The sequence below is a fragment of the Neopsephotus bourkii genome, unplaced genomic scaffold (genome assembly GCF_033783945.1).
Source record: "Neopsephotus bourkii isolate Nb327-2 ecotype Australia unplaced genomic scaffold, CSIRO-AGI_Nbou_v1 NB_1707, whole genome shotgun sequence".
Taxonomy (NCBI): domain Eukaryota; kingdom Metazoa; phylum Chordata; class Aves; order Psittaciformes; family Psittacidae; genus Neopsephotus; species Neopsephotus bourkii.
Window position 1 is genome coordinate 3,186,999 of NW_026902181.1, and position 25,137 is coordinate 3,212,135.

Sequence of the window (25,137 nt, forward strand, 5' to 3'; positions counted from 1 at the left end):
ATTAGCATAGTGAAATGCGGCTTCTGAGGCAACAGGACTACGGGATGGAAAAGATGAGTTCTTGGAGCTACAGGCATTATCAGCTCCAAATAAGACTTACAGGACACTTCATCCTCAAATACACATCACAGCTTCAGTAGGAGTGTTACGGAGTGGTTATAGCCTGGTCACTGAAGTAGGATTCTTGCACTGCAGGACATACCCTGCCTTTGGGGTCTGGGGTCAGTGAACATCATTGTTATCCCTGTGTGAGACTGAGCAGCATGACTGTCTTGAAATAGGTTTACTGTTTTGTGGTTGATTGCTTGGAATTTCTGTTTCTTTTGGGGGCTTTTTGATAAAAAAATAATGTAACAAACTAAGTTAAAAATGTATAATCTTTTCTTTAAATGCTAAGCTGGCATTTACAAGAACAGGTGTGAATTAGTCTTTTAACTTATGCTTACTTAGTGTCTAAGCCAGGATGGTGACAAATAGAAATAGGAGACTGCAGTGGGCTTTGACAGCATTAGTACAACTTCAGCACCAAGTCAGGATCATGTATAGCGCTTGAACAGCGTAAGTACATTAAGACTCTCCATCTCTAAATGTACATGAGTTTGCAAGATACTGATTTGAGACCGGTGGGAAGAATGTTGCCTGTGAAAAGATACCTGCTTACTTTTGTTCATAGGGAGAATGGAAAGTTGTGAACTAATAGCCCTTAACACACCAACAAGTGTTTGTTAGAACTTCTAGTGAGAAGTTCTAGTGCACAATGTTTGTCAGTAGGCTGTTTCAGATATTAGAATATCAAGGAAGTTTCTTCCTGCTGGTAACGATTTTTTTGTTGCAAGTGACTTACTACTAAGTGACTAACTTACAACAGTGACCTATTTGCACTGCTATAAACAATGAGTGAGTACGCCTGCTCTGAAGTGTCCCTTGATAAATTTAATTTATCTTGTTAGTGAAGCTGTGTTATGCTCAATTTTCCAGGTATGCTTATGGAAGCTTACCAGAATATTTTGTATATACTGTGTAAATCTTGAAAGCTTTTTTTTGTTTGTTTTTACATTGAGGAGTGTGAGTTACATGACCTCAAGTGCAGAACTTGACTGAGTTTGCCTTGATCTAAGTATTTCAGTCTTACCGGGGTTTGTGGAAATGGGAAGTTAAGGTCAGCAAACTGGAAAGAGGAGGACTAGCTAAGGGAGGAAAAAGCTTAGTAAAATTTAAGCTCAGATTACTAGCTTTTCATCTCCTATGCCTGTTTCCCTCTAGAGCTTTGTAAAATGTACCAGTCACAGTCAGTGCTAGTGAAACAGTTGGTGAAGATGAACTCTGTGTTTGTATCTCTTTCTGTGGTTCTTGTGTGGCCAGTTGTTATGTACAATAAAAGATTCTCCTGTATTTTTGAATATTAAAGTGGAAGGAGTAGGGTTTTTGTTTTTAATTGGTAGTTGGTAATTGCCTTCCATTACCTTCAAAGAGGGCTACAAGAAATCTTGTGAAGGGCTTTTTACAAGGCCAGGTTAGGTGGGGCTTTGAGCAACCTGGTCTAGTGGAAGGTGCCCTTTCCCATGGCAGAGGGGCTGGAACTAGATCATCTTTAAGGTCAGTTCCAATCCTAACTACTTTATGCTTCTATGAATTGATTTCCATGTATGATATGTTAGTAGACCAAATCCTGACATCAAATATTTTTTTTATAGTGCAGCTTTGAACAATCCTGAAGTGTGTTCCACCAGTAATACGTACGTTAAACTTGAAATGAAAACGGTGGGTAGTGAAAAATGAAAGTAATGGTAATGTTGGCAAATTTCCTCTTACTTGTGGTTCAGATTTCTAGAATGACACTAATTCATGTTTAATTTTTAGTTATGTAGAGTGGTCATGATGTAATTTGCAACAGTGAAGGAGGTATGGATATGCTGGGTTTGCAGACCTTTTGTGGGAAATCCTGGACTGTTTACCTGTTTTACTTTGTGCTAGTTTTTCTCTTTACAAAACTAATTTATAATCATGTTGTTTTAGGAAGAAAGAGGGGAAATTTGCATCTATTTCATGCAAAAAAATGTTTTAGTGAAATAAACTGAATCGATTTTTACTTCTTTTCTTTAATCCTCCAGGTGGCAATCTTGCATCAGAGTTAAGTGCATAGTGTTTTTTTTCTGGCCTTGAGTCTTAATGCTATCGTTATGGTGGCAACAAATTCCTGCTTGAAGTGCTGCGTGCTGCTGTCAGTTGTGAAAATGCAGAATCGTGTGCGTAACTTGGACGTGAAAGGTTGGATGTAACTTTCATAGGCTTGTGCAGTCCTAAACTCAGGCATGGTGGATGCAACAGTATATTTATCTCTTTGATTGGTAGTTATGAAAATAACCCCATAGGTAGCTAGCTATGATGGAGTAGATTAAAAGTTTGCCTATGTAAATTTATTCAGCAGTACAATTTCAGCAGGCTGTAGTGTGTGCAGATCTGTTAGTGTTGCTGTAAAAATGTCTGAGAATTATTTCAGTTGCAGACTTTGGTAGTTTTGTGTGTTGAACTTTAATTACATCATTTTGCTATTGTAAGCATGAGTTGAAATGGCACATTAACTTATTCTCCTTTTGACTTTTATGGTTTAACTTGAGTAGGAAGCTCATTCATGTTTAGATTATTTAGTCTACCCTGATTATGAAACCGTTGGTGTGTGTCAAGTGTGCAGTATCAGACCCAGATTTTATGCTGGATCTGTAAATATGTGGGTTTTAAATTGAAGGGTTTTCTCCTGCCTTCTCCTGAAGAAAGAGCTGGTGTTTTTTGGTTTTAATTTCATAGGGAAGGATTGTGTTAAAACTGGTCCTATCAAATAGCAGATACACTTCATTTCCCATTGCAAGCTGCTTCATTCCCTGTCTTCGCTTGTTCATTTATCTAGAGGAAACAAAATCCATAATGCTGGGACTGAATCTGTTTCTTTTCCAGGTGTTGAATCTGAAACTCAACTTGTCACTAGCTCTCAGGAAAGTGCCCTTTAAGCTGCAGATGCCCGAGTGGCTGCTCTTTGCCTCCTCAGTATGGAGGGATAAGTGCTGTTCCTGCTATCTCTTGTCTTCTTCTTGCTTTGCTTGCTCCTTTTACTGCTTGAGAAACATTTTTGTAGAGAAGTAGGTGATGTGACTTCTTACTTCATTAGTGAGTCAGTGGAGCAACACAGGAACAGCCGAAGTGCCTGAGTCTGACCCAGACTGTGCTGCAAGGGGCAGATGTGGCGATGCTTGAAGGGACAGTGACAGTAGTTTAGCACTTGAGTAATGTGTGGTTATGGGCTGCCTCTGGACCCATGTAAGCTTTGACTGAGTATCACCAAGTTTCCAGGTGTATGATCTGATCTCTTATTTTGGTGTGTTGGGGAACACTGGGAGGACCACAAAATATTCAGTAGCTGTGTGTCTGTGCTGTTAACACATCTCTCCACATCTTCTGTTGTCCAGAATTTCATGTAATTATCCAAAGCTAACTTGGAAGACGAGACATCAGTTTTGCAAAGCTGAGAGTCTTGAGTTAGTTTCTAAAAATAGTCAGCAGATGACAATGTACCTTGGGAGGCACCACCTCATGAAGGAGGATATTTGGGTTGGCTTACAGAAATGTTAGTGTTGAAGATCTGGCAGGCAGCACTTGAAGACACCAAACACTTCTTGGATATATTTTTGTATATTGTGAAAGCTGAATGTGAAAAACCCAAAGCCTGTTTATTTCACATTTGAAGTTGTAGAGGGAAAAATGGAAAAGATCAAGACATGTAAAAATTTCACTTAAGCTGGGATGTTAATTTGGTTGTGCCTAGCGATTGCTGTTCCTTTTCTTTGTACTTTTAAATTATGAGCTTTGTAGGGATTTCTGTTTTTATATGAAATTGATGACTTCACAGGGTTTTGGAATAGCTTGTTTTTTTTTAATTACCCAGCTGAACAGTTATATTAATGAGTTTGGTTTGCGTTCTGCCTCTAAAGATTAATGCTGGTGGTAGAACTTCATAGTCAATGGCAGCAGTAGTTTGCAGTTATGAGCGTAAGAGCTCAACAGACTAGTTTTCTGTCAGTTTTCAAAGCCAAATGCTAATTAAAGATAGTTTTTCCAGTTAACTCACTGAGAAATGGGTATGTCAATTGTGACAGCAAAATTTGCCTTTTGGATAGCTCCACTGTATCTGCTGCAGACTCCATAGCTTGGAGAGAAATCACTTTTATGTACAATATTATATCTTGATGTCTAATGAAAAGAATCTTAATAAAAACACTGAAATGTCAGCTTAATTTTATGTTGTTTGTATTCCGTCTGGATTTTTGCTTCTGAGTAAGTTAAATTATTTTGTTAATAGTATTGTTTTCCGCCACTCTAAGATTGTTTTTGCAAGCTTTTTAGTAATAACTTGTGAAAGAGTATCATAGGGGTTTTGGCAACGATAGTCCAACAGAGTTCCATATTTTTGTGTATTCAAAGATAGATGGGGCTTAAAAGTGGAGCCTTTGTGCACAGGAGGGGGCAACAGTGCTTTTGCCTCAAGTGCTGGATGAGCCTGCTCTACCTCCAGCCTGCCCTGCTGTGTGTTTCTGCTCTTGTCCTGCAGTTTATGGCCTCCTCTACTGTACTGATGCTTGACTGTGTGCTCTCCGGCTGCAAATCAGACAAGTGAGGTAGCCTGTGATAAAGCAGATCTTAAAACAATGAAAAAATGAGGGTAGGAGGCAGAGTTTCAGGAAGTTAGATTTGCTACTGAAGAAAAGCAGCATAAAACTATTGCCATCATTTATATATATATATATATTCCCTCCCTCCTCGCCTCTCCCAGGTAAACCATTCTTATTAAATATATACCAAAAATGTAATGTATGTTAGGGTAGTTTGGTAACCTCTCTCTGGTTTGCATCATTGGTTGGTTTGTTTTGGAGCATTTGTGGAAATAAGAGATGTACCTATAAGAATGGCAAGGAGACATTGCTGTCTGTAAATGCTGTATATGAATAACCAGTGAGGAGGTTGCTATTGAATGTTTTTCATTTCTAATTGGAATGTTGAGCTGAAGTACTTAAGCTGTGGGGCATTTATGGGAGAGTTTTCCATGACTGTTTATTGAAAGGATATGTTAATGAAATGAAGTTGATTTCTGTTTTGGATAGCATTAGAAACCTGATTTAAAAGTTGTATGGCAAATTAAGCTTTGAAGGCTGATAGGCACTAATACTGCAGGAATATTAGCTTTTCTGTTTGTGGGGTTTTTTTTGTTATTTTTTTTTTTTCCCCTCAACATGGGTGTGCATTAAATGCAGCTGAGAGGAGACTAAGAGAGTCCAGTAAGAGTGAACAATTTAGGTCACAGTTTCTCATCACTTGTATCTGTGTCCTGGTCTTCACTGGGATGGACTTAATTTTCTTCCTAGTAGCTGGTGCAGTGCTGTGTTTTCAGCTTTAATCTGAGAACAGTGCTGGTAACACACCGATGTTTTAGTTGTTGCTAGGTAATGCTTACCCTGGTCAAGGACTTTTCAGTCCTCTCATGCGCTGCAGTGAGGAGAGAGGTACAAGAAGCCGTAAGGGAGTAGAGACAGGAAACCTGACCCAAATTGGCCAAAGGGACGCTTTCCTGCGTGATTCTAGTGTGTTCTAGAGAACTGGTAGAACATTCTAGTGTGTTCTAGAGAACTGGTAAAAGATAAGAACACATAGCTACAAGAAACTGAGAAAAACTGTAGGTAGGCATCAAAGGCAACAAGATGACTTTTCTCCTGATTCTGAAGAGCAGTCCAACTACAAACAAATTGCTTTTTTTCAATCCTTTGCAATTTAGCTTTTTAGTCTTGCTGTTAAGCTGATACGTTCAGATATCCTGCTTGAGGTAGCCTGATTGTTTTTTAAAAAACCCTTTCTGCTTTAGTGGGAGACTGTTTCTGTCCTTGGAAGTTTAATTCCCTGTTCTGCGGGATTGGTTTGCATGAGTAGTTCTATTGACTCTTAGGAGCCTGAATGCAGAGTTTGCTAAGCATTGGCACAGATGCAAAAGCCAGCATCTAGTTGATGCTGATTTGCAACCTGGACTTCAGTTTTCAACCTCTCAAGGTGTAAATGTAGCAGTTCCATACTTGTGCTTTTTGTAGCCTAAGTGTTGCTGTGGGTGTGCCTAATGTTGGTCTGAAGTGTTATGTCTGTAGTATCCAGCACAGTTGTCGCTGAATGCTAAATGTTTATGTTTTGTAGTGCCAGTAATTAACTATTAAAATTATGTATTGAACATTGTTCAGAAAAAAAATATAAACTAAGCAATTGTTTCATCATTTATTTCGAGAAGTATTTTACAATATTGATTTTCATATTCTGTCTACAGCAGAGGTTGTGACATTTTTGTGCTATCTTTTGGAGCTGAGATTGGGAGGGTTTGTGTAGCCATGTAAATCTTAAGGTATCCCAAGGAAGAAATAAATTGCACAGGATTATTGTATTCATTGTTGTAAGCCCTTCAAGCACTTCTGTTGCCCTTATTAATGTAATTTGGCATGTTGTAAATTACACAGGTACTGACTGTAGTGGCACAGTAAGTTTTCTTTTAATATTTTAATTCAGTTATTGCATTTGACATATCTGGGTTGTTTTTTTTGTCTTTTTTTTTTCTTCCTAATAGGTGCAGGCAAAACACCAACTTTAGGAGGAGGATTCCATGCCAATCTGGGGAAGGAGTCACGAGCACAAACTCTACAGAATGGTATGTGCAAGCTTAGTTGTATTGATATGATTTCTGTTTTTATTAATATGGTTCATTACAATAATTTTTTCAGTTTGAATGTGACCTCAAAACCTTGGCAGGTCACTTGTTACTCATTAGACAAGCGTGCCTTGTGCTGATTTTACATTGTGCTCTCATTTGGTTGTTATGCCTGATTTATGAGGTCAGGTAGCTGGCTGACAAAGGATAATGGCACCTGATAATACTATTGTAGTTTAAAAGGGCTTTTTCAAGGTTGGCATGCCCATTGCACCTTTTTATTTTATGTTAAGTGATTGTGGCTTTGTATTTTATCAGAGTTCTTGAAAAGCTTTATGCATATTTATTTTTAAGTGTACTTGTTCAAATGCTTTTGTTTATATGCTCTATAAGTGTGAGATAATACATATATTATGTATACGTGCACAGTTGGTGGTAATGGTGCTTAATATGTGACTGTTGGACAGAGGAGGGGAAAAAATGGAAAAAAGATTGTAGTGTCCATAGGATGTTTAAACATTCTCCTTACGTTTGAATTGAGATCTACAGAATCTACGCTCTTAAAGTGAGTGAATAAACCCAGCTTTTACTCCAGAAGAAGAGTGTTCTTTGAGTTGCTGTTACTCATATTAATGGACAAGAGTTGTCATTTTTTGGCTAATTAATACTCTTGTCTCATGGCTCTTGGGTATGACAGCTGATGGCCTGTCATATCAAACACTTGGAAGCTGACATAGTTAACCAAGGGACATAGATGGATTTTATTAATATGATACTCTTTTTTTGGGGGGGTGGGATATTTTAGGTAAAGGTATTTTCCTAAATTAAAATCTATACTTGGAACTCAAACACTGCCTGCATAGGTATGCAAAGGATAAGATTGAACTGATCCTGTATCTCCATAGTTATAGAAAGGTTAAGATTGATCCATGTTATTGAAATGTATCCAGACTGCTTTACTCAGCATTATTCACTGGATTTATATGCAGAATGTTTTATTCAGCTGTTTGTACTGAGCAGTGTTGAGCTCTGCTTGCTTGGCAGAGTAAAGCTTGCACTTTCTGTGAGCTAGTTTCAGTGTCAGGTCCAAAGTTACTAACTTACAAGTTTTAAAAATGCCTATATAAAGTGTAACCTGTATAAGAAGTGGAATAAACCCACTAGAATACCTTAAGTTTGTCTTTGGATGAAGGCATTTGAATCAAAACTAATTTTATGTGGGCTTTCAAAAAGTAAATTGGCCTGTGGTGCATATGGACTGCTCAGTTCCTTGTCTTTAATTGTAGAAAAGTGAAATGTTGAGGGGAGAAAATGCTATCCCATTGCTTCTTGGAGTGCTTGAATCCTTCTAAAGCCCTTTTGGTTATGCTGAAAGGTAATCACAAGGATATTGCAGGTGTTTTTCTGGAATCTGAACATGACTTTTTTCTTGGCTGAGTGTTTGCTGGCAAAAGTGTCTGAGCATCTTCCTTCCCCACAGCTTTTCTGTGTGGGACCCCCAGTCATGCACAGTGATTCTGACTTAGCTAAAGTCTGTCAGCTTCAAAAAGAAGAAATGATGGTTGCTTAAAATAAAATGCAAATTAAATTAGCTCCCAAATAGTTTTGAAACAGGAAAATAGTCTGGCTTTCACGTATACCTGTCTGAGGCTCTCCACCTGTTTTTTTTGTGGCTGTCCTTTATATATGAAAAAAGTATTTGGCTTTTGATTTTGTAGCCAGCTTTGTAGCCAATTTGTCATGCTGCCAGTCTGTCTCTGGGAATTTTTTTTCCAATAAGCTAAGTGATGTTCTTGCTCAGTCCCAGGTATTAAAAGCAGCAGGTGATATTTCAGGTAGAACAGTTGGTGTTTGAATGTCTTTTCTTTCTGCTGCTATATAATGAGGTAGTTGTCTTCTGCATTTAATCGCAGTTTTGGTTTTGCATTGTTTTAATTGTAAATTGAGCTATGGCAGTGAACTTAGAAAATCTCACCCTGTCACTGTGGGCCAATGATCATGGCCTGTTTTTTTTTCCTGAAAATATGTTAATATCTGTTGTGTTTAGACATGAAAGTGTGGCAAAGTAAATGAATTTACAGTATATATTTTAAAGAGAAAGTACAGGTTGTTCATTGAGTGAAACTGAGGTGCATTGATAGTTGTTTGTCTTCAAAATGAACAGTTATCCTTGGAGCACCATGCTATCTGATCAGAAAAAATGCTGAGCTGCTTATTTATTTGTTTGCTGATACTACTACGTTTGCATTTCTGAAGTTAACCGAGTTGCAAATGAACTGCTGAAATTAGCATGCCCTTGGGATGCCAGTGCAGCACAGCTTGCTAGAACTGTTCAGGAGACCTGTTCCTGCAGCTTGTTGGTGGCTCTTGCATCAAGGCTGCGTGCTACCTTCAGTATTGTAAGCACATGATTTTCCCCCATGTAGTGTTCTGGAGGGGCTATTGCTGCAGGGAAGAGCCAGGCTCTGGAAAGCCTGGTAGATAGACTTCATCCCCAGTGTATTCAAAAGCAGCTGAGAGCGTGTGTGCGTGGTCTGGGAGTTCTGGCAGGTCTTGCACTGTGCCTGATCTGCTTGCCAGCAACCTGCAGGCTTGACATTATGTGAGGAAAAGTCCAGCAATGGAGCAGGGACTTGCTGGGTTTATTTTAAAGAAAAATAAAACCCTCTGCCCCTGCTTTTCCTTAACTCCCCTGTGTAGTTTGGGCCAAATTCTTCCTTGCTGTAATGCCTTTTTCAGGGGAGGTGAAAAGGAGGTGATCTGGGCTCACTGTCTTATTTAATCACTAGCAAAGCAGCTGGGGTTGGCTGAATGCATGATGCTACTATTTTTTGGGGCTTTTAACGAAAGGGTGGTCAGAGTTAGATAAAAACCAGTTTTTATTAGAATTCCTAAGGTAATTGTACTTTTTTTTTTCTTTCCTTCCATTCTAAAGTGAAGAAATGCAGAAATGAAATCTCTCAACAACTGCTCAACAGTTTTGGACTCTTCTACAAAATCATTATTTTGTGCATCAGGTTTTTATGTGTGCGTGTATGCTCTAAACAAAGCCATGGACAAACCCTCAAGGTTTTATAGTTTCCAGCTTTGTGTAAGAATGTCCAATACACAGAGATAGTCTCCCTTATCACACATGCCTTTGCTGTGTTTTTCTTTGCTGTTTATAATATGGTGGTGCATGGCAGTTCATAGTCTTGCTCTTCCTTTGCTTAACCAGCTGATGTTCATGGGTGTTCGTTTGGGAACTGGCTGCTTATAAAAGCTTGAATCTTGTTTACACTTGCTAAAATATTCATGCAGGAAAGACTAATTCTGTTGTATTTGCTCATAATCGGTTTGATTTTCAGCATGCAGTACTGTGCTGATTGAGAGTGCTAAGCTTCAGAAGTTCAACAAGCTCCCGTCCACTAGGTGCATTGTATCTATTCAGAGCTCACTTTTGTAGCAGAAATCTGCACACCATCTTGATGTGCAACCACCAGAGGTTGAAACACCTCTGATATGAAGAAGTGTTTCAACTTTGTTTTAAAGGGTTTGACAAAATAGCCAAAGACTTCTTCCTCTGTCTCTTCAAATTGTTACAGTGTTGCCCAACTTTTATGGTTACTTACAGGGCTGAAATGCAGAGTTCTGTCTCTTTAAATCTCATTTTACATCTCTGGGCTGCATTACATAATCTCTCTAAATAGCTGGTTTATTCTTGTTTCCTTGCAGGCAATCTGCTCTCACTATATCCATGTCAGAGTCGTCGTTAGAAGGGAGTTGTTCTTGACTTGGAGCTATTGAAAGCGTCAGAGTCTTCGGTGCCCAAAAACAAAAGGGAGCGGGGAAGGAAGGTCAATGGCATGATTATAACTTGAAAGCTACAGTTGCAGATATTCAGATTTGGTTTAAACTAAGTTTGAAGATTGCAGCTGCGTCTGGCTTAATCCTATTTCTGAACTCTTGTGCTGTGTTTTCAATAATTTCTTTAAATGAATGTGTTTTCCCTTAGTCCTTCTAAATACCAAAACATAGCTAACAGTATTTTAATGCTAAATGGGAAGACATTTCTGAAGATGTTCTCTAAAGCATTTTTGACTGCTCACATTTAAACTGCTTGCTTAATTCTTTAACGTTCAGGGTCATCACTGATTTCATAGCTGGTTTATTACAGGTGATCATAGTGCCAAAACTATACAGCATGAGTTAGACTAGGAAAGCATATTATACATGTGAAGAACAGGAATAGACAAAGAAGAGGAACAGAAACAATGCGAAACTACTTTACAAAACTAAAACAAGGGAGGAGAGTATAGTAGAATCCTAGAATAATGTAGATTGGAAGGAGCTCTGGACATCCACAAAATGGTGGCTTTTGAAGTTGCATTAAGCTGCTCAGGGCCTAGTGCAGCTGAGCTTTGGGTATCCCTAAGGAAGGATATGACACAATCTCCCTGGGCAACCTGTTCTGTAATGCTTGACCACCCTCATTGTGAAGAATTTTTTCCTTATATCTAGTTGGAACTTATTCTGATGAAATGTGACTCTTGATTCTTGTCCTTTTGCTGGGCATTTCTGACAATTTTGGTTTGATCTTCCTTCTAACCTCCCACTGAGTAACTGAAGACACCAGTGAGATCTCCCCTGTTGCTTTTTCATCTTAAGACTGAGCAAATTCAGCTCTCAGCCTCACGCCATGTGCTTCAGTCTCCAGTCTCCTAATCATTTTAGCATCTCTCTGCTGGACTTGCTCCAGTATGTCAGTGTCTTGTCTTGTGCAGAGGAGACCTGAACTGGACAAAATATAGTCTCACAAATGCTGAAGAAGGGATAATAAGCGCTTCCCTTAACCTGCTGGCTACATTCTTAATAATACAACTCCAGGATGTGGTTAGCCTTCATCACTGCAGTTGGGTGCTGCTGTGCCATGTCCATCTTTCTTTCCATGAGATATCTAGATCCTTTCCTGCAAAGCTACTCCCTAGCCAAACAGTCCCCTGCTGCAGTTCTTCTGTCCCAGGTGCAAAAAAAAAAAAATTGCATTTGCCTTGTTGAACTTCATGAGGCCTCTGCCAGCTCATTTCTACAGTATCTTAAAATACCTCTGAATAGTGGCTTTGCCCATTAACATATTGACCAATGTCCTGATGTAATGTTGTCTGCAGGCTGGGAAAGGGAACCTCCTGTCCCATTGTCCACTTTGTTAATGGAAGCATTGGTCAGTATTAACTTCAGTTTCAATCCCACTTGTAAATCTGATTGAAGTGCTGACCACTACCCTTGGAATCTGGCCAGTTTTAACTCAACTCTCAGTTCACCTATCTAGTCTGTATCTCCTCAATTTGGCTGTCAGGGAGAATGATGAAATGAAATGAGGGAAGAGCACAAGTTACCGTTTACCTTGACTGCAGTGTGGCTTTTATTGCGGTCAGGCATGATCTGCCCTTATTAAATCTGTGCTGGTAGTTCCCAGTAACCTTATTTTTTGTGTCTGGAAAATGATTTCTGGGTAGATCTGTTCTGTAGCCTTCCAACTGTTCTGTAGCCTTCCAGCTTACCTCCAGTGTCCTACTTTCCCCCTGAAAGAAAAGCCTGATGCTTCCTGTCTGCTAGTCAAAGAAAGCATTCACAACCTGCCTGGATACATTCCTGTGTAACCTGCTCTAGGTGGCCCTGCCTTTCAGGCAGGAGATGTTGGACTTGTATGATCTCCAGAGGTCCGTTCCAACCATAATGATTCTGTGATCTGTCCTTCCTACAACTTTTTAAAGGTGGCAGAGATGCCTCTTACGTTACTCCCAGCTCCCTTAGCATGCTCAGGTGTACACCAGCCAGTCCAATTGACTTGTGGATGTGGATTTTGTTAAAGTGTTTGGTCTTTCCCTACCATAGGTAATACTTCATTTCTTCAAAACTCACATAGAGCGAGCTGCGAGACCTGAAAACAGACATTGCAATGGAAGACCAAAAGGATTCATGAGCTGCTATAAAGCCAAGCTGCCACACTTCCTGCCTGCTCAACTTCCTGCACATCCTGCACAGTATGGAGTACTCTTTTGCTTTGGGGAGACTGTACTTGAAGACTGACTGGTCTTTGTGGCCCCTTTGGTCTTCATGGCAGTACCTCAAGGGGTCCTGTTTACCTCTTCTCTGAGCAAACTGAAGCCTGCCCTCTGAAACCCAGGCTTGTAATTATGCTACCCATTTTCCTTGCACTCCTGAAGATCTGAAGCTTTATTATCTCAGGGTTTTTTTGTAACTAAGCTTGCCATCAAACTGTAAACTCTCCACCACTTCTTCCTTTCTAGAGAATGGTGGATGTATCACAGTGCTGCTCCTACTTGACCTGTTCTGAATGTGCTCTAGAAGTCCATTGCTTGTGCCCCATTATGGTTCCCTTCCGGCAGATGCCAGTGTGCTTACAGCTCACCATGAGCACTAGGACATCTTCCATTTCTTTAAAGAAGGATTTATCTTCAAGATCAGGTGGTCTGCAGCAGATGCTCTTGACAGTGTTTCCTTTGGCTTCACATCTCATCCAGATTTATTAACTCTTTATTGGCCCATCATTTATTTTTCATCAGAGCTTCACACATTCAAACTGTTCCTTTGTGTAAAATGAGTCCTCTGTCACCTTCCCTGTCTTTTTTGTGGACCTGTAAAGCATCCATCTCATGACTCCAGTCATGTCAGCTGTTCCATCATATCTGTCGTCCCACCCTGAATCTGTAGTTTTGCAGCTGTGCATAGACTTTGAATTATTTCACATTGTTTCGTTTGCTGAATGTAGTCTTTTCTTTGATTCTTCATTCTGGATCAGGTCCTATCTCTGGCTTCAGTTTCAATAATGAAATTTCTAGTCTCTCCTGTCATTTTTGCTTTCATTTATGTTGGGGTAGAAGCTAGTCCTTATCTCCACCTTCAATGGTGTGGAAAACCCATGGGATTTTCTCCTGTCTTTGAACCATTGCTTGAAGTTCTCTTTTTCTGGTTTTGTCTTGTATCCTCCTAAATTTCTTTACTCACTGAGACTTTGGAAGACTTCCTGTTCTAGCTAGACCACTGCTTCAGTTTTATTCTCTTTGATCTGCCTGCTGTCTTCTCCTTTGAGTCCTTTGTTATCATTAGCAACTTCTGTCTCATTCATTTCCTTGATCTTCCCATTTTATGTGTTAACTTTATCTCTCTTTGAAAAAGGATAAAGGGCATCTTCCACTTTATATTTAGGATAATCTTACATGGTTTTTACCTGAGGGTGTGTTTTGTTGGAGGTTGTTTGTTGTTTCAAGTGTATCTTTGTCTTCATCACCACACCTCTTCCATCTAGTCCCATGACATGGCTTGAGCTTGGGTGGCTCATCATCCTGAAGTCCTTTCAGGGTTTCTGCATAGGGGCAGACAGATTTAGGGTGTGATTCATTTAATCCGAAAGGAAGTGAAATGACTCATTCTCTAAAGTCTATGTTTCTCTTCAGTCACTGAAGGGAAGTCTAGATTGACTAAACTCAGATGCTTATATCTGAAGGTAAGTGACAAATTACTGAATTAGTATGGCCAGAACTGAACTACTGAATTGCATCTTACTGCTCTGTCCTTTTGCATGTTAGCAAGTTCAAGCTTCCTCCAGTTGTGGTCACTCACAGCTTACCTTCCTCTTGTCTTACAGCACAGCATCCCTCCTGGTTGGAATACTTCAGCTTTGCTGGTCTCCCTTATTCTGTTCCTGCTTTTGCTTAGCCAGCAAAAGGAAAAGCTAGAAAAGATACTTCTAAATTTTCTTAGAGCTGTTGGTTCAGTCTGTATGTGGACTCAGGATGATCTCAGTTGTTACTTTTAATTTTGAAGATTGTCCTTGAAGTTGAATAAATAAAAAAAAGTAATTAAAGTCTTTATCAAATGAGTTAAGAGAACTTCTGTTGTCTTAACTAATAACAGAAAATATTTGTGTGTTCAGGTGCTTTGTTGACAGTCAGGCCTGTTTGTGACCCTGGAGTTGAGGGTGTCTTTCATGATGCCTTTGCTTTGTCTCTTAGTTTGTTAGTTGAATGTAGGCAAGAAACCTGTTGTGTCAGGAAAGCATAAAACTGCTTCATTTTGACAAACAAGAAGAAATGCCTTCTAAAGTTCTGCATGCTTGTGAAATCTGTTGCTTGGATACTGAAGTTTTGCCCTCTGATATCTTGACATTTCTCCCTGTTAACTTCGACAATTTCTGTGTGATAGAGTACTATTACATATATATATAATGTTTGTGGAATTCACTGATGGAGATTTATCTCCCTACAGCCTTGTGTAGGTAATTGGAACCTGTCATTTCTCTTGAGAGCAATCCTTTAGTTAACGGCAGTTTACCTAGTAGGCTAATGTTTTTTAAAACATTCACTTTTTATAGTGCCATTCACAAGGAGATGAAGTTGGATATTAATAGATCTATCTTCCTTCTTGTACAGTGTGCCAGAAAATAGGTAACTGCCTTCTGCCTTTTTCCTCCTTCCACCCCCCCCCCCCCCCTTCTCCCTGTCTAGTAATGGCTATAAAATCTGTGCTGGTAATCTGCGTCTTCTAACAAGCTGCTGAATTAAACCATTTTAGCTTTGGAACATTGTTAGAAAAGCTTAAAATACACTCCAGGTAACATAGCTCTGGTTTAAGCTCCATGTAGCTGCTGCTGTCTTTCTTGATCATGCCACTTCTATGGCATAAGACTGACTTTTAAGCATCCAGACATAAGTTTTGAAGTGTTTGTGTCATTTCGTAGGCACTGTGGTTCAAAAGCTGAGAGGGAGAATGTTGTTGCTTTTTAATGCTCTGTTCTCTGATAGTGCCTAGTTCCTTTTTCATGTGTTGAAGTGCCTTCTTGTTTTGCTCTATGAAGTAAATTGGAGAGCTGATGATGTGACAGTGCAGGGAAGCATTTCCTAAGCCTGAGGTTTTGCGAGTGTGATTTGCTGGTGGAGCTGTCACATTTTTTTTGGAAGACAGCTTTTCTTAAATAATGGCCACAGCATTAAACTTCTGGACCCTCTGTAGGACTGACAGATGATAGAAAGAAATCAGCGCCTGTCTATGCTGTTTTTTGTAAGGAAGACCAAGTTAGTTGCTTGTGTTTTTGTAGACACACTTGTACTTACTTTACCTGCACTTTGCAGCTGGATATGAGTTAGCTATGATCCCGAGCTGCTTTCATCTAGTTGTTGCTGATGGTCTTGGAGGAGCCGACATGTATGTGTTGGTGTGGGATACAGGTGTCATCAGCTTAAGTGCGTCTGTGGAAGGATGTGCAAGTGTGTTATATTCCTGTTGTAGGGCTGTAACAGCGCCTGCTCAGGCACATCTGGCACAGTATCTGTCATAGGCATCTAGTGATGGCTGAGGGAACAATACCAGAACAGCACAAGTGGTGATGCTTCTCCACTACATTACCACTCATTTGTTATGCAGAAGTGAAGTGTATGTGTAGCTTTGATTGTCCTTATTGCCTTTCCAGTTGTGTCATGTGTCCTCCCAGATGGACGAGCGCTGCTGTTGTATATGGTATTCAAAAGTCAGTCAGGCAAAAACTTTGGCTTCTACTCAATGCCATTGCAATACCAGCCATTTTCAAGCAAATACAGTACTCTGGTGTAAGACTCAAATATAAATGTAGGTATTAAATACAAATTAATAGACACTACAGGGTTCTGTACCAGGTATGAAATGTGTATTCAGTGGGAGGGTCCTTTGTCTAGTTCAGGAACACCAGTAATTTTATCAGCAGACTAACCTATATAAACTCTCTGCTCAAAGGAAGAAACCAACAAAAAACTTAAACCCAAACCTTAGTCCTAGCCTGAACCAGAACAACTCTGTGCACACACGTAAGTTATTTTTAACCTGGATGATTGCTGTACTGGGACTTGCTGCAAGTGCAGTAGGTAGTTATGTTTGCCCAGAGAGCTGATGTGCTGTGGTGTGCAAGGAGGAATGAGCTGTTGTGTAAAAAGTTAGGAGCTCCTTCCAGTGCTATTGCCATCAGAGGCCTTCATCTTGTAGAGCCGCAGCTCTGGAGTGCAGTTCATGGTAAGCATCTCTGACAGCAAAGCCAGTTTTATCCTGGCCTTGCCCATCTCTCATCTGCGCTTTCCTATTCCCTTCATTCAAATACGGCTTTACCTTGGCTTGGGCTATGTGTTTGTTTACTGGGACAGTGAGAAGATCTGGGTTTCACAAGCAATATAAAAAAAAAATAATAAAATGAACCAACCCTTTTTAAAATTTTCGTATTTCATTTTGATCATTTCACTCCTCCACATGCCACCATCAAGTGGAGGAGGGAATGGATGACGTAAAGATGAGCAGGAGCCTCTCAGGCTGGCTTTGCAGCAGGAGAGACTGAACACAGGACTGCCTTGTGAGCTTCTCTCTCACTTTTTAGTTTTTTTTTAAACATGTATTTATAGCCCACTGTCCTGTTATGTTCAGTCCTGCACAGTTAGAGAGAAGGAAGGTGTTTTCTGTTCTTTTGGCTTGACTTAATATGAGTGGGAAGCTTTTTAGAAATGTTCTGTTCATTGACTGCTGCTAGCAGATGGATGCTCTCTGCTTGAAGTGCCTCAGGCCGTTATATCTTCCGTTTTCTCCCCCTTCCTCCTCCCAGCACACAGCCTGGGGTGCGCAGGCTGTGCTAATTTAGTCACAACTTAAAAAGGAGTGATGAAAAAGAAATGCTCAACTCTAATAGAATTCATGTCGCTCCCGATGTCTTTAGTGAGTACTTTTTCATTTCAGGATCCTGAAGGATTTTTCCAGCAATGTGTGTTAGGTGTTCTGTGATTCTTTGCTGGAACAGCAGTAAAATTCTTGATGCATTAGGACTAAAATGCTTATTCTGTTTATATATAACTCCATTAGGAATATACAGCATACATGACATCCAGTTTGAGTTTTCAAGTGATTTTAATTACCTGGGCTTGACTGCTTCTGAGGTGGCCTTTCTATCTGTATGCGCTTTAAACCAAACCTTTAAGCAAACGGTTCATCAACCTAGGATGTGAAAACATTTGAACCAGTTACTGAAGTTTACAAAACTGGCTGTTGCTATCTTGAGCTTTCACCACTTACTGATGGACGTTGGCTGATGCTAGCTCTGAGGAGTTTGATTTGTTTTTTAACAGAATCCCAGAGTATTGCTATTTATTGGTAAGAATCACGTGTATTTTTAACGGGGAAAATCTGCCAAATTATACACAACCAGAAATAAAATCTGTTCTTGTTCTTCTATGCTGATGACTGTGCCTTAACTTGGTGGGTTTCTTAACAATATTTTAAAGTTAAGATCACCAGGTGGTGCTGTTACACAATGCTTAAAACACTTTGAAAATAAGTTTAAATTCTGCCATTGTCGTAGTTACTCATCTGTAGTTTCGTGGGAGGAGCAGTGAGGAAGAGAATTTCTCTAATCATGTCTTTAAAGTAGAGATTTTTCTGAAGATTTTGGGTTTGCTGTTCTGCCAGCTGCTCAGACTGAAATTTGCCACACATAGTTTATGACCACCTCTGTAAAAATGGTGTACAGGATAATTTAAGAGGTTGGATAGTGTGTTTGTGGAACCATGTCTGGGCCATAGCCTGTGTGATTCTTTCTTGGGTGATGAGTTTACAAAGGTTTGCATTAAGTAATGAAGGAGGATAACATTCAGGTATGGCATGTTTTATCAAATGTGGAAGGTTGAAGAGCGATCTCTGTTCATAAGCTGAACATAACCTACTTCATGAATGATATTTAATTTAACCTTCTGACTTTTGAAGGGCAAGAATTCCAGCCTGCTCTGGAAGAAGGCTCTTTACAAAAACAGTCTGGGTTCCTAATACACAGTTTTCTTTAAATGTCTTCACTAAACGTAATGCTCTTCCTCTTATTTAGAACAAACTTCACGTCTTGCATGCAAAGTCATCTTTTTCCTCAACACTTGTACAGTAATTGGAGTTGTAAAGAAAAGCTACTTTTTTAATAGGCTTTGCAGAACTGGCTATTTATGGATAAATCATGGAATCGGAAATCAAGAGTTTAAAGTTGCAAATCATTCATTTAGATGAAGATATTCCTCCCCTTATCCTCCCTTGTGTACTCAAAATAATTGAATCATGTTGGATAACGAAGACATCTAAATACCAGTCTGCTTAGACCAAACCTAAGTACGATCAACCATGTAGATAGAAAAGAAGGAAGTTTAAGTAATAGCTGGAGGAGGGAAGACTTATCAAATGCATACCTCTCCTGAAGGCATTATTGTTGCTTCCTACATTGAAAATGTAATACTTGAAAAATTGATTGAATTGTTTCCTACTTTGTTTTCTAATAGAAATTAAATGATGCTAAGTAGAGACAGAAGTACAGTGCGGTCTCCTCATACCCAGGCTGCAGTGTGGGTGAGGACTACTAGCAGTGTGGCAGAGTTGCATTCAGCATGCTTAAGCCCTTTTTTGAGCTATGCTGTTTAGACCTACTCTGGATGTCAGCGGGAACTGTGTTTGCTTGGCATTATTGTTTGTGATCCCAAATATATACCTAGAAGTCTGGCTTTAATCACCTAGATTTAAAGCCTTCATGCTGTTACAACAAAGCTGTTCCAAACAAACACAGTATAAATCAAGTCAAAAGGTAATTTATTGTTTAGGTGTTTAAAGTCAGTTCAGAGGATTCCTGCATTTTCAACCAACAGAGACTTCTCTTAAGTTTTAACCATAGAAAAATCAAGCAACATATATCTTGCTTCAAAGAAAGGTCATTAGCACTGAATGCAACAAAACAAGTGGCTAATTATATTCAAATGTATGACTTCCTAAGAAGTTATATTATGCTAATGAGCATATAAATGATTGTTTAATAAAATCAATTAGGAATGGGATTTTTAGAAGAAAGCTGTATATTCTTCCTTTTTGTGCTCTGAAATGACATAGTTGATGAGTAGTGTATTATGAAATGTATAATATTAAGAAAGCAGTTTAGGATCATAGTTCCAGTTTCGGGGGGGTTATACTCAGAGCTGGGTTCATGTATAAGAATTAGACATGCATGTTCTCCTGTATTACTGTCATTCATTAGAGAGAATATATATGAATAGTACTTACATTGTATCTTAGAATATGCTATTTCTTTTATAAATCAATATTCAGGGAAAGCATTCCATGCATTTTTATGGTAGGAATCATAAACTTACTATTGCTACAAATGGAGCAGTATAATGCTCAGTAGTTTGCACTTTGCTTTGTAGTTTGTTTAGGATGGATTTGTAAGAATGGATTGCTCTCCAGACACTGGTTGTTAGGTTTGGTCTGAGGGTATCGTGTTAGGGTTCTTTTCTAGCAGTATAGAACATACTGAATCTGTAGGTTGCTTGTTTCCTGACCTTGCTATAAGACACAGCCATCTTTAATGTTCTTCCTTTTGAGAAAGTATCACATTGCCTTGCCTGAAAGGACGATACAAACATTGTAGTTTCCAGCCACACTCTAATGGGGTGGCATGGGTGCTGAAGCATGGTGGTTATCCTTAGTAGTCATCCTGGTACTTATTTTCAGGGTACTGCAAAGCCACTTGGTGCAGAAAGACATTTCTGGTTCCTTTGGGCCTGTGTATATACATGGAAACTTAGATGCATAGAAATTCTTTCACATGAAAAAAGATAACTGTCTTAAGTCAGGTTAGGTTATTAATGTCTTTGCTCTTGGGGTATGTATACTGCATGCTTTGAGGGACTGCATGGACCGTGGTAAACTTTTGGTTCCAAACTCTTTGTAGCATCTTAGACAAATAGAGGAGTTGCATGTTACTGATGCTTTTAAGGCTTGCTGCTGTACTTCTTGCCAGTACGTGTGTCACTTCTCCTTGCTCTGGCTGATGCCTGTAGAAAAGAGTCTGCTTTTTTTTCTTTTCTTGGGATTGTGTCTCAGCACAAAACCTGAACAGTACTGGGGGCTGGTGCAAGGGATAGTACTGGGATGGGTAGGATAGGTTGGATTTCCTCTTCCAACTCAGGTAACTCCATCCGCTGATATTTTATGTGATTTGTTGTGAAGTAAATCTATTCTAATCACTAAAAAATTATTAAAAATACTCTTACAAAATAAAAATAGGTACAGTTGCTGCTGTACAGCTGCTCCAGTTGTACCTAGTCTTCAGGCTGAGGGCTTTTGTGTCTTCTCTCCTGCTTCTTACCCTAGTTTTGCTGTGGAGTGAAGAGAGGAAAGCAGACTTTACCCGAAAAAGCCCCAAATCAGTAATAGTTCTTAGAGAGGAGTGAATGATAAACTACCAGCCTCCATTTTAGATGTGAGATGAATCTTCAGTATTTGCTAATCCAAGTTCGTCCTCATTTCTGAAGGTGAGCAGAGCTATCCTATTGTTAGCAAATCAGCATCTGTAAATAAGGGAGACAGTCAGAGGGTTGGCTTATATCGAGCCCCATGCGGCTTGCCAAATCCAGGCATGTGTTATGTTTGCTTACTTCCCTGGCTGTGAAACCTCTATGAGTTCAGGGAAATAGCTAGAAATAAAATTATTGCATGTCACCTGGAGTCTTGTAAGTGATTTCATAGTAGCACTAATGTGGGTGAATAGCTTTGCAAATACACAGTCCCTTTCTACCTAATAAAAATATATTCCTATATATAAATGTTTTTTTCTTTTGGAAGGTAGGAGATGGGGAATTAATCTAACATATTTTAGCTGCATGACATTTGTGGCTTTAAGCTTAAACACAAGGAAAATAATTTACAACAATGCTTAGTGATGCTATAGGAAAATGTGTATCTTGAGATTATTCAAAATCATCTCAAAGTAGATTTAGAAACTATGGTTCCTAACATGCATTGGAAGGGGGGAAAAATACTGCTTCTGGTGCAAACTGAATTGGTCCTTGAGCATGTCAAGAAAGAATACCACTTCTCAAGTGATTTTTGGAACAAATCCAGGGTGCTTGTGAGGTGACGTTTGTTGTCTGAGTGGTCTGTGTTATTCCAGCTGGCCCTATAGTAAAGATTAACTCTTGCTTGCTGCCAGCTTCTTTCTTGTGAGCAAATGGGTATCTGTAGCTTTGGTCAAAATAAAGTTGTTAAACATCCTGTGTATCGTAAGTGTATTTGTCTCTTTCCATTCTTGGTCCACCATGAGTCTACCATGCTTTGATGGCAGATGGTCTCCTCGAAGGTAGTTTGCACCTTATTTCCCATCCTGGAGAACTGGGAATAGAAAGAATGTCCTTTCTGAAGGATTGCATTGGCGCTCTCATGCTCTTTTTTTCCGTAAGTGTGGATAGTTTTGTTTCCCTTTAACTCTGTTCTTTACTTTTTGATCTGACATGTAAAAAAAAATTCATTCTGAGATGATTGCTGTGTTTGATATCAGCTTTAAGAAGAAAAGGAAACTTGGTGTTGATCAAGGTCTTTGAGACAGAAAAAAAGCTTTGAGGTTGCTTTGGATCTCTGAGAAACATTGATTTGTTGTGCCAGGAAAGTCAAGTTGTGGTATTACAGTGACACTGAATGTTGAATACCAAATATAATCCTAAGAAAACTTAGATAAAGGTGAACATAAAGAAGTGTAAATGATGACATGGAACCAAAAAATCAAGTTCTTCAAAGAGTATGTTCAGAGTGCTTTGTCTCCTCTGCATCTCTTGCAGCAGAAGGACTGCCACCTGTCTCTGTGGTTCAATATGGAGAATTGTGTGTGGTTTTCAGTCTCCTCCAGACACACTCACTTGTGTCAGTTATCCATTCCGGATTTAGCCTGTAGAAGACATAAGAGGGAGACAACATAATAACAGCCACTTGGAGGAAAATGTCGTTGCAGTTTGAGTGCTATGATTTCAAAATGATTAGAGGTGCAGTTTCCAGAAGCTAAAACCACACTTGATTTGGGGCCCTCAGAAATGTTTGGTTTTGCCAAGTTCAGTTTTGCATCTATAGAAGCATGGCTTTCAATAGGAGTAAAATGCTTATGGTAATTAAAACTGGATTAAAAGAAGTGTCACCTATGGTTCTTGTTAATGATAATGTAGTGGAATGATGTTTGACTATACAGAAATCATAATTACAATGTGTGCTGTTGCTGTTGTAGCTGCCAGGGTCATGGATATGTAGATGTAAGGTTATCCTGCACAAAACTATGTAGAACTTCACCTGCCTGTCTGCTTTTCCTAACACTCTGAAATACAAAAGGTAGGAAGAAGGGAGGGAGGGAAGGCCAGATTATAATTGTTTTGCAGAGAAAAAGTGTGGTCCTTGAAGTTGATTAATGTTGCAGTTGAACTTCAGAGGCCTTCAGTGAGGAGCTGCTTGTAGCATAAACAGGTCTGAGGCAGGCAGTTGATTGAAATGTTTGTTTATTCTTGTAGGATCTTAAAAGAGGTCAGTAAATAGAATTTATTCTATCAACTCTACTGAAGTGATTTGTCAGTTAGGTTTGAGATCATGCTGATGTTAAGCGATTCCTTAGGACAGCTTCCTTGATTGCAGGTCCAAGAGACAAACTGAATAACAGTGAAAACTCATATTAATGTTTACATCACCTTCCTAATTTAAACTTTGAGGCAGGTAGTGTTTTATAGCAAATTTATTTAAAAACAGATTTTTCCAAACACTGTCACTACTCAGAAAAATGCTATATAGTTGGGACCTGTCTGTAGTCAAACTTGGGCAATGTTAAATTCAGATAGCTCATTCTCAAACTGGTGTAAGAACTATTCCTGGGTATGTTGCAGTCAATACTTTTCCTTGTGGTGAACATCAGCATCTGCTCTGTAGGAGCAGTGACAGCATCAGAGGAGAAGAATGCATGTCTCCTTGAATGAGATCTGTTAGGTCACTGCATAGCTATCATCACATAAATCCACTGGTTTCTGTTTAAGTCTTTAGTCAGTATCTTCCCTGGTAGCTGTTTCTCACTATGCCATATTACCTAGGGGAAAACGAATTAACGCATCTAGTCTTGGATATGTATGTTTAATGGATGATCTCACATCCTATCTTGCAGCCAAAGTGCACAGAAAAAAACCTGTTGTAATTGATCTTTTAGGTTTAGCGCATAAAGAACAGGAAAATGTATTTGTGCTTACCCAAAGTTTTCTTTAGCTAAGCAGTGGCATACGGGAGGCAAGTGGTGGATGATCTAGAAGAGCAAAGGGAAGTTGGTATCTAAAGATTTGATTATGAAAAAAAATCTCAGACTTTGTTACTTGAAAAAGTATTGAGGGGTTTTTGTGGTTTGTGTTGTTAATACAGTGTGTAATTTGGAAAAATGAGAGTGGTGACTCTAGTGAGAGGCAGGAGCTTGCATAGGTAGATCTTGGCTGTACAGGTCAGGCTGGTCTGTCTGATTGACACTGGGTCTGTATTGTTCTGCTGCCAAACTGTGAGCAGGCTGAAGGCTGTTGTACTGAGTCTGCAGGGATGGCTATTTAGGGAGGAAAAGGTGGGGGATTTTTTTCCCCTGTTCTGTACACTCAGAATACAGAATGATTCTGTCATGCTAAGTGGCCTCTCTCTTAAGCTTACAGTTTTGCAAAAGGACAAAAACTTACTTTAAACTAGTAAATCATTTTAGCCCATTTTACTCATATGGGATCACTCCATGTCATGCATTTTTCTTGTGTTTTGACCTTCCTGGATACATATGTTCCAAGCAGTGGGAGTTTCCACCAGTTCCCCTGGGAAAGTATTGCAAGCTCCACTGACTTTTGTTGTAAATTCACATTAACATGGTGCTTACATTTTCCTTTAATGTCGTGTTATTAGTCCTCAGGCATGGATTCACACATATCTATTTATGGCTTAAACTTCTATTATCTTCCAGAAATCTTGTGATCTTCTGCTCTTCTAACAGATCATGTTTTGTAATTTGGTGAGGGCTATAAATTAAATCTCAGGGTCTTTAAACACCAACCACCTATCTCTCCACAGTACTTCCATCCTTAGTTCTACAGTGATCATGGTTCTTGAGGTTCTGTTCAAAGTCTAGTGGGAATTCCCTCTTCCCAGAACGGTGGCTGATGATGTTCCATACGTAAAGGGTAGCTTTATATAAATGGATCACAAACATACAAACAGAAAATATTTGACGTATTTGAATAGTATCTGAGAGCCATATTGACTCTGTAGAAATGCAAAAATGGCATTGTAATTTTAATTCTTTACTGGAACAGTCTGTATGTCTGACTTACATAAATGTTATTGTTTAAAAGAAATATAAGGCTGTTCCTGAAATATGTGCAGTCTCTCTTTAGACATAAATCTTCTTTCAACTCCAAGCCAAAGTAGATGGCACAAGAGACTGGCTTGATAAATAGCATCACTGGTTCACTATGTTGTTTAGCTGAGATTTGTGGCAACCTTCACTTACGTTTAGTTTACAAAGGAAGGGAATGCAAATGTGAGGCTGAAGCGCTGTC

At 39.3% G+C, this 25,137-nt stretch overlaps 1 protein-coding gene across 2 annotated transcripts in view; it reads left to right on the forward strand.

Moving 5' to 3' along the window:
* Nucleotides 1-25,137, forward strand: part of BRF1 (BRF1 RNA polymerase III transcription initiation factor subunit) — a 175,041-nt gene that overhangs the window by 7,538 nt on the left and 142,366 nt on the right. For both annotated transcript variants that reach the window (XM_061376200.1, XM_061376201.1), the window contains exon 2: nt 6,647-6,727. In XM_061376200.1, coding sequence (XP_061232184.1) covers nt 6,647-6,727 — 81 coding nt within the window. The remainder of the gene's footprint in view (nt 1-6,646; nt 6,728-25,137) is intronic.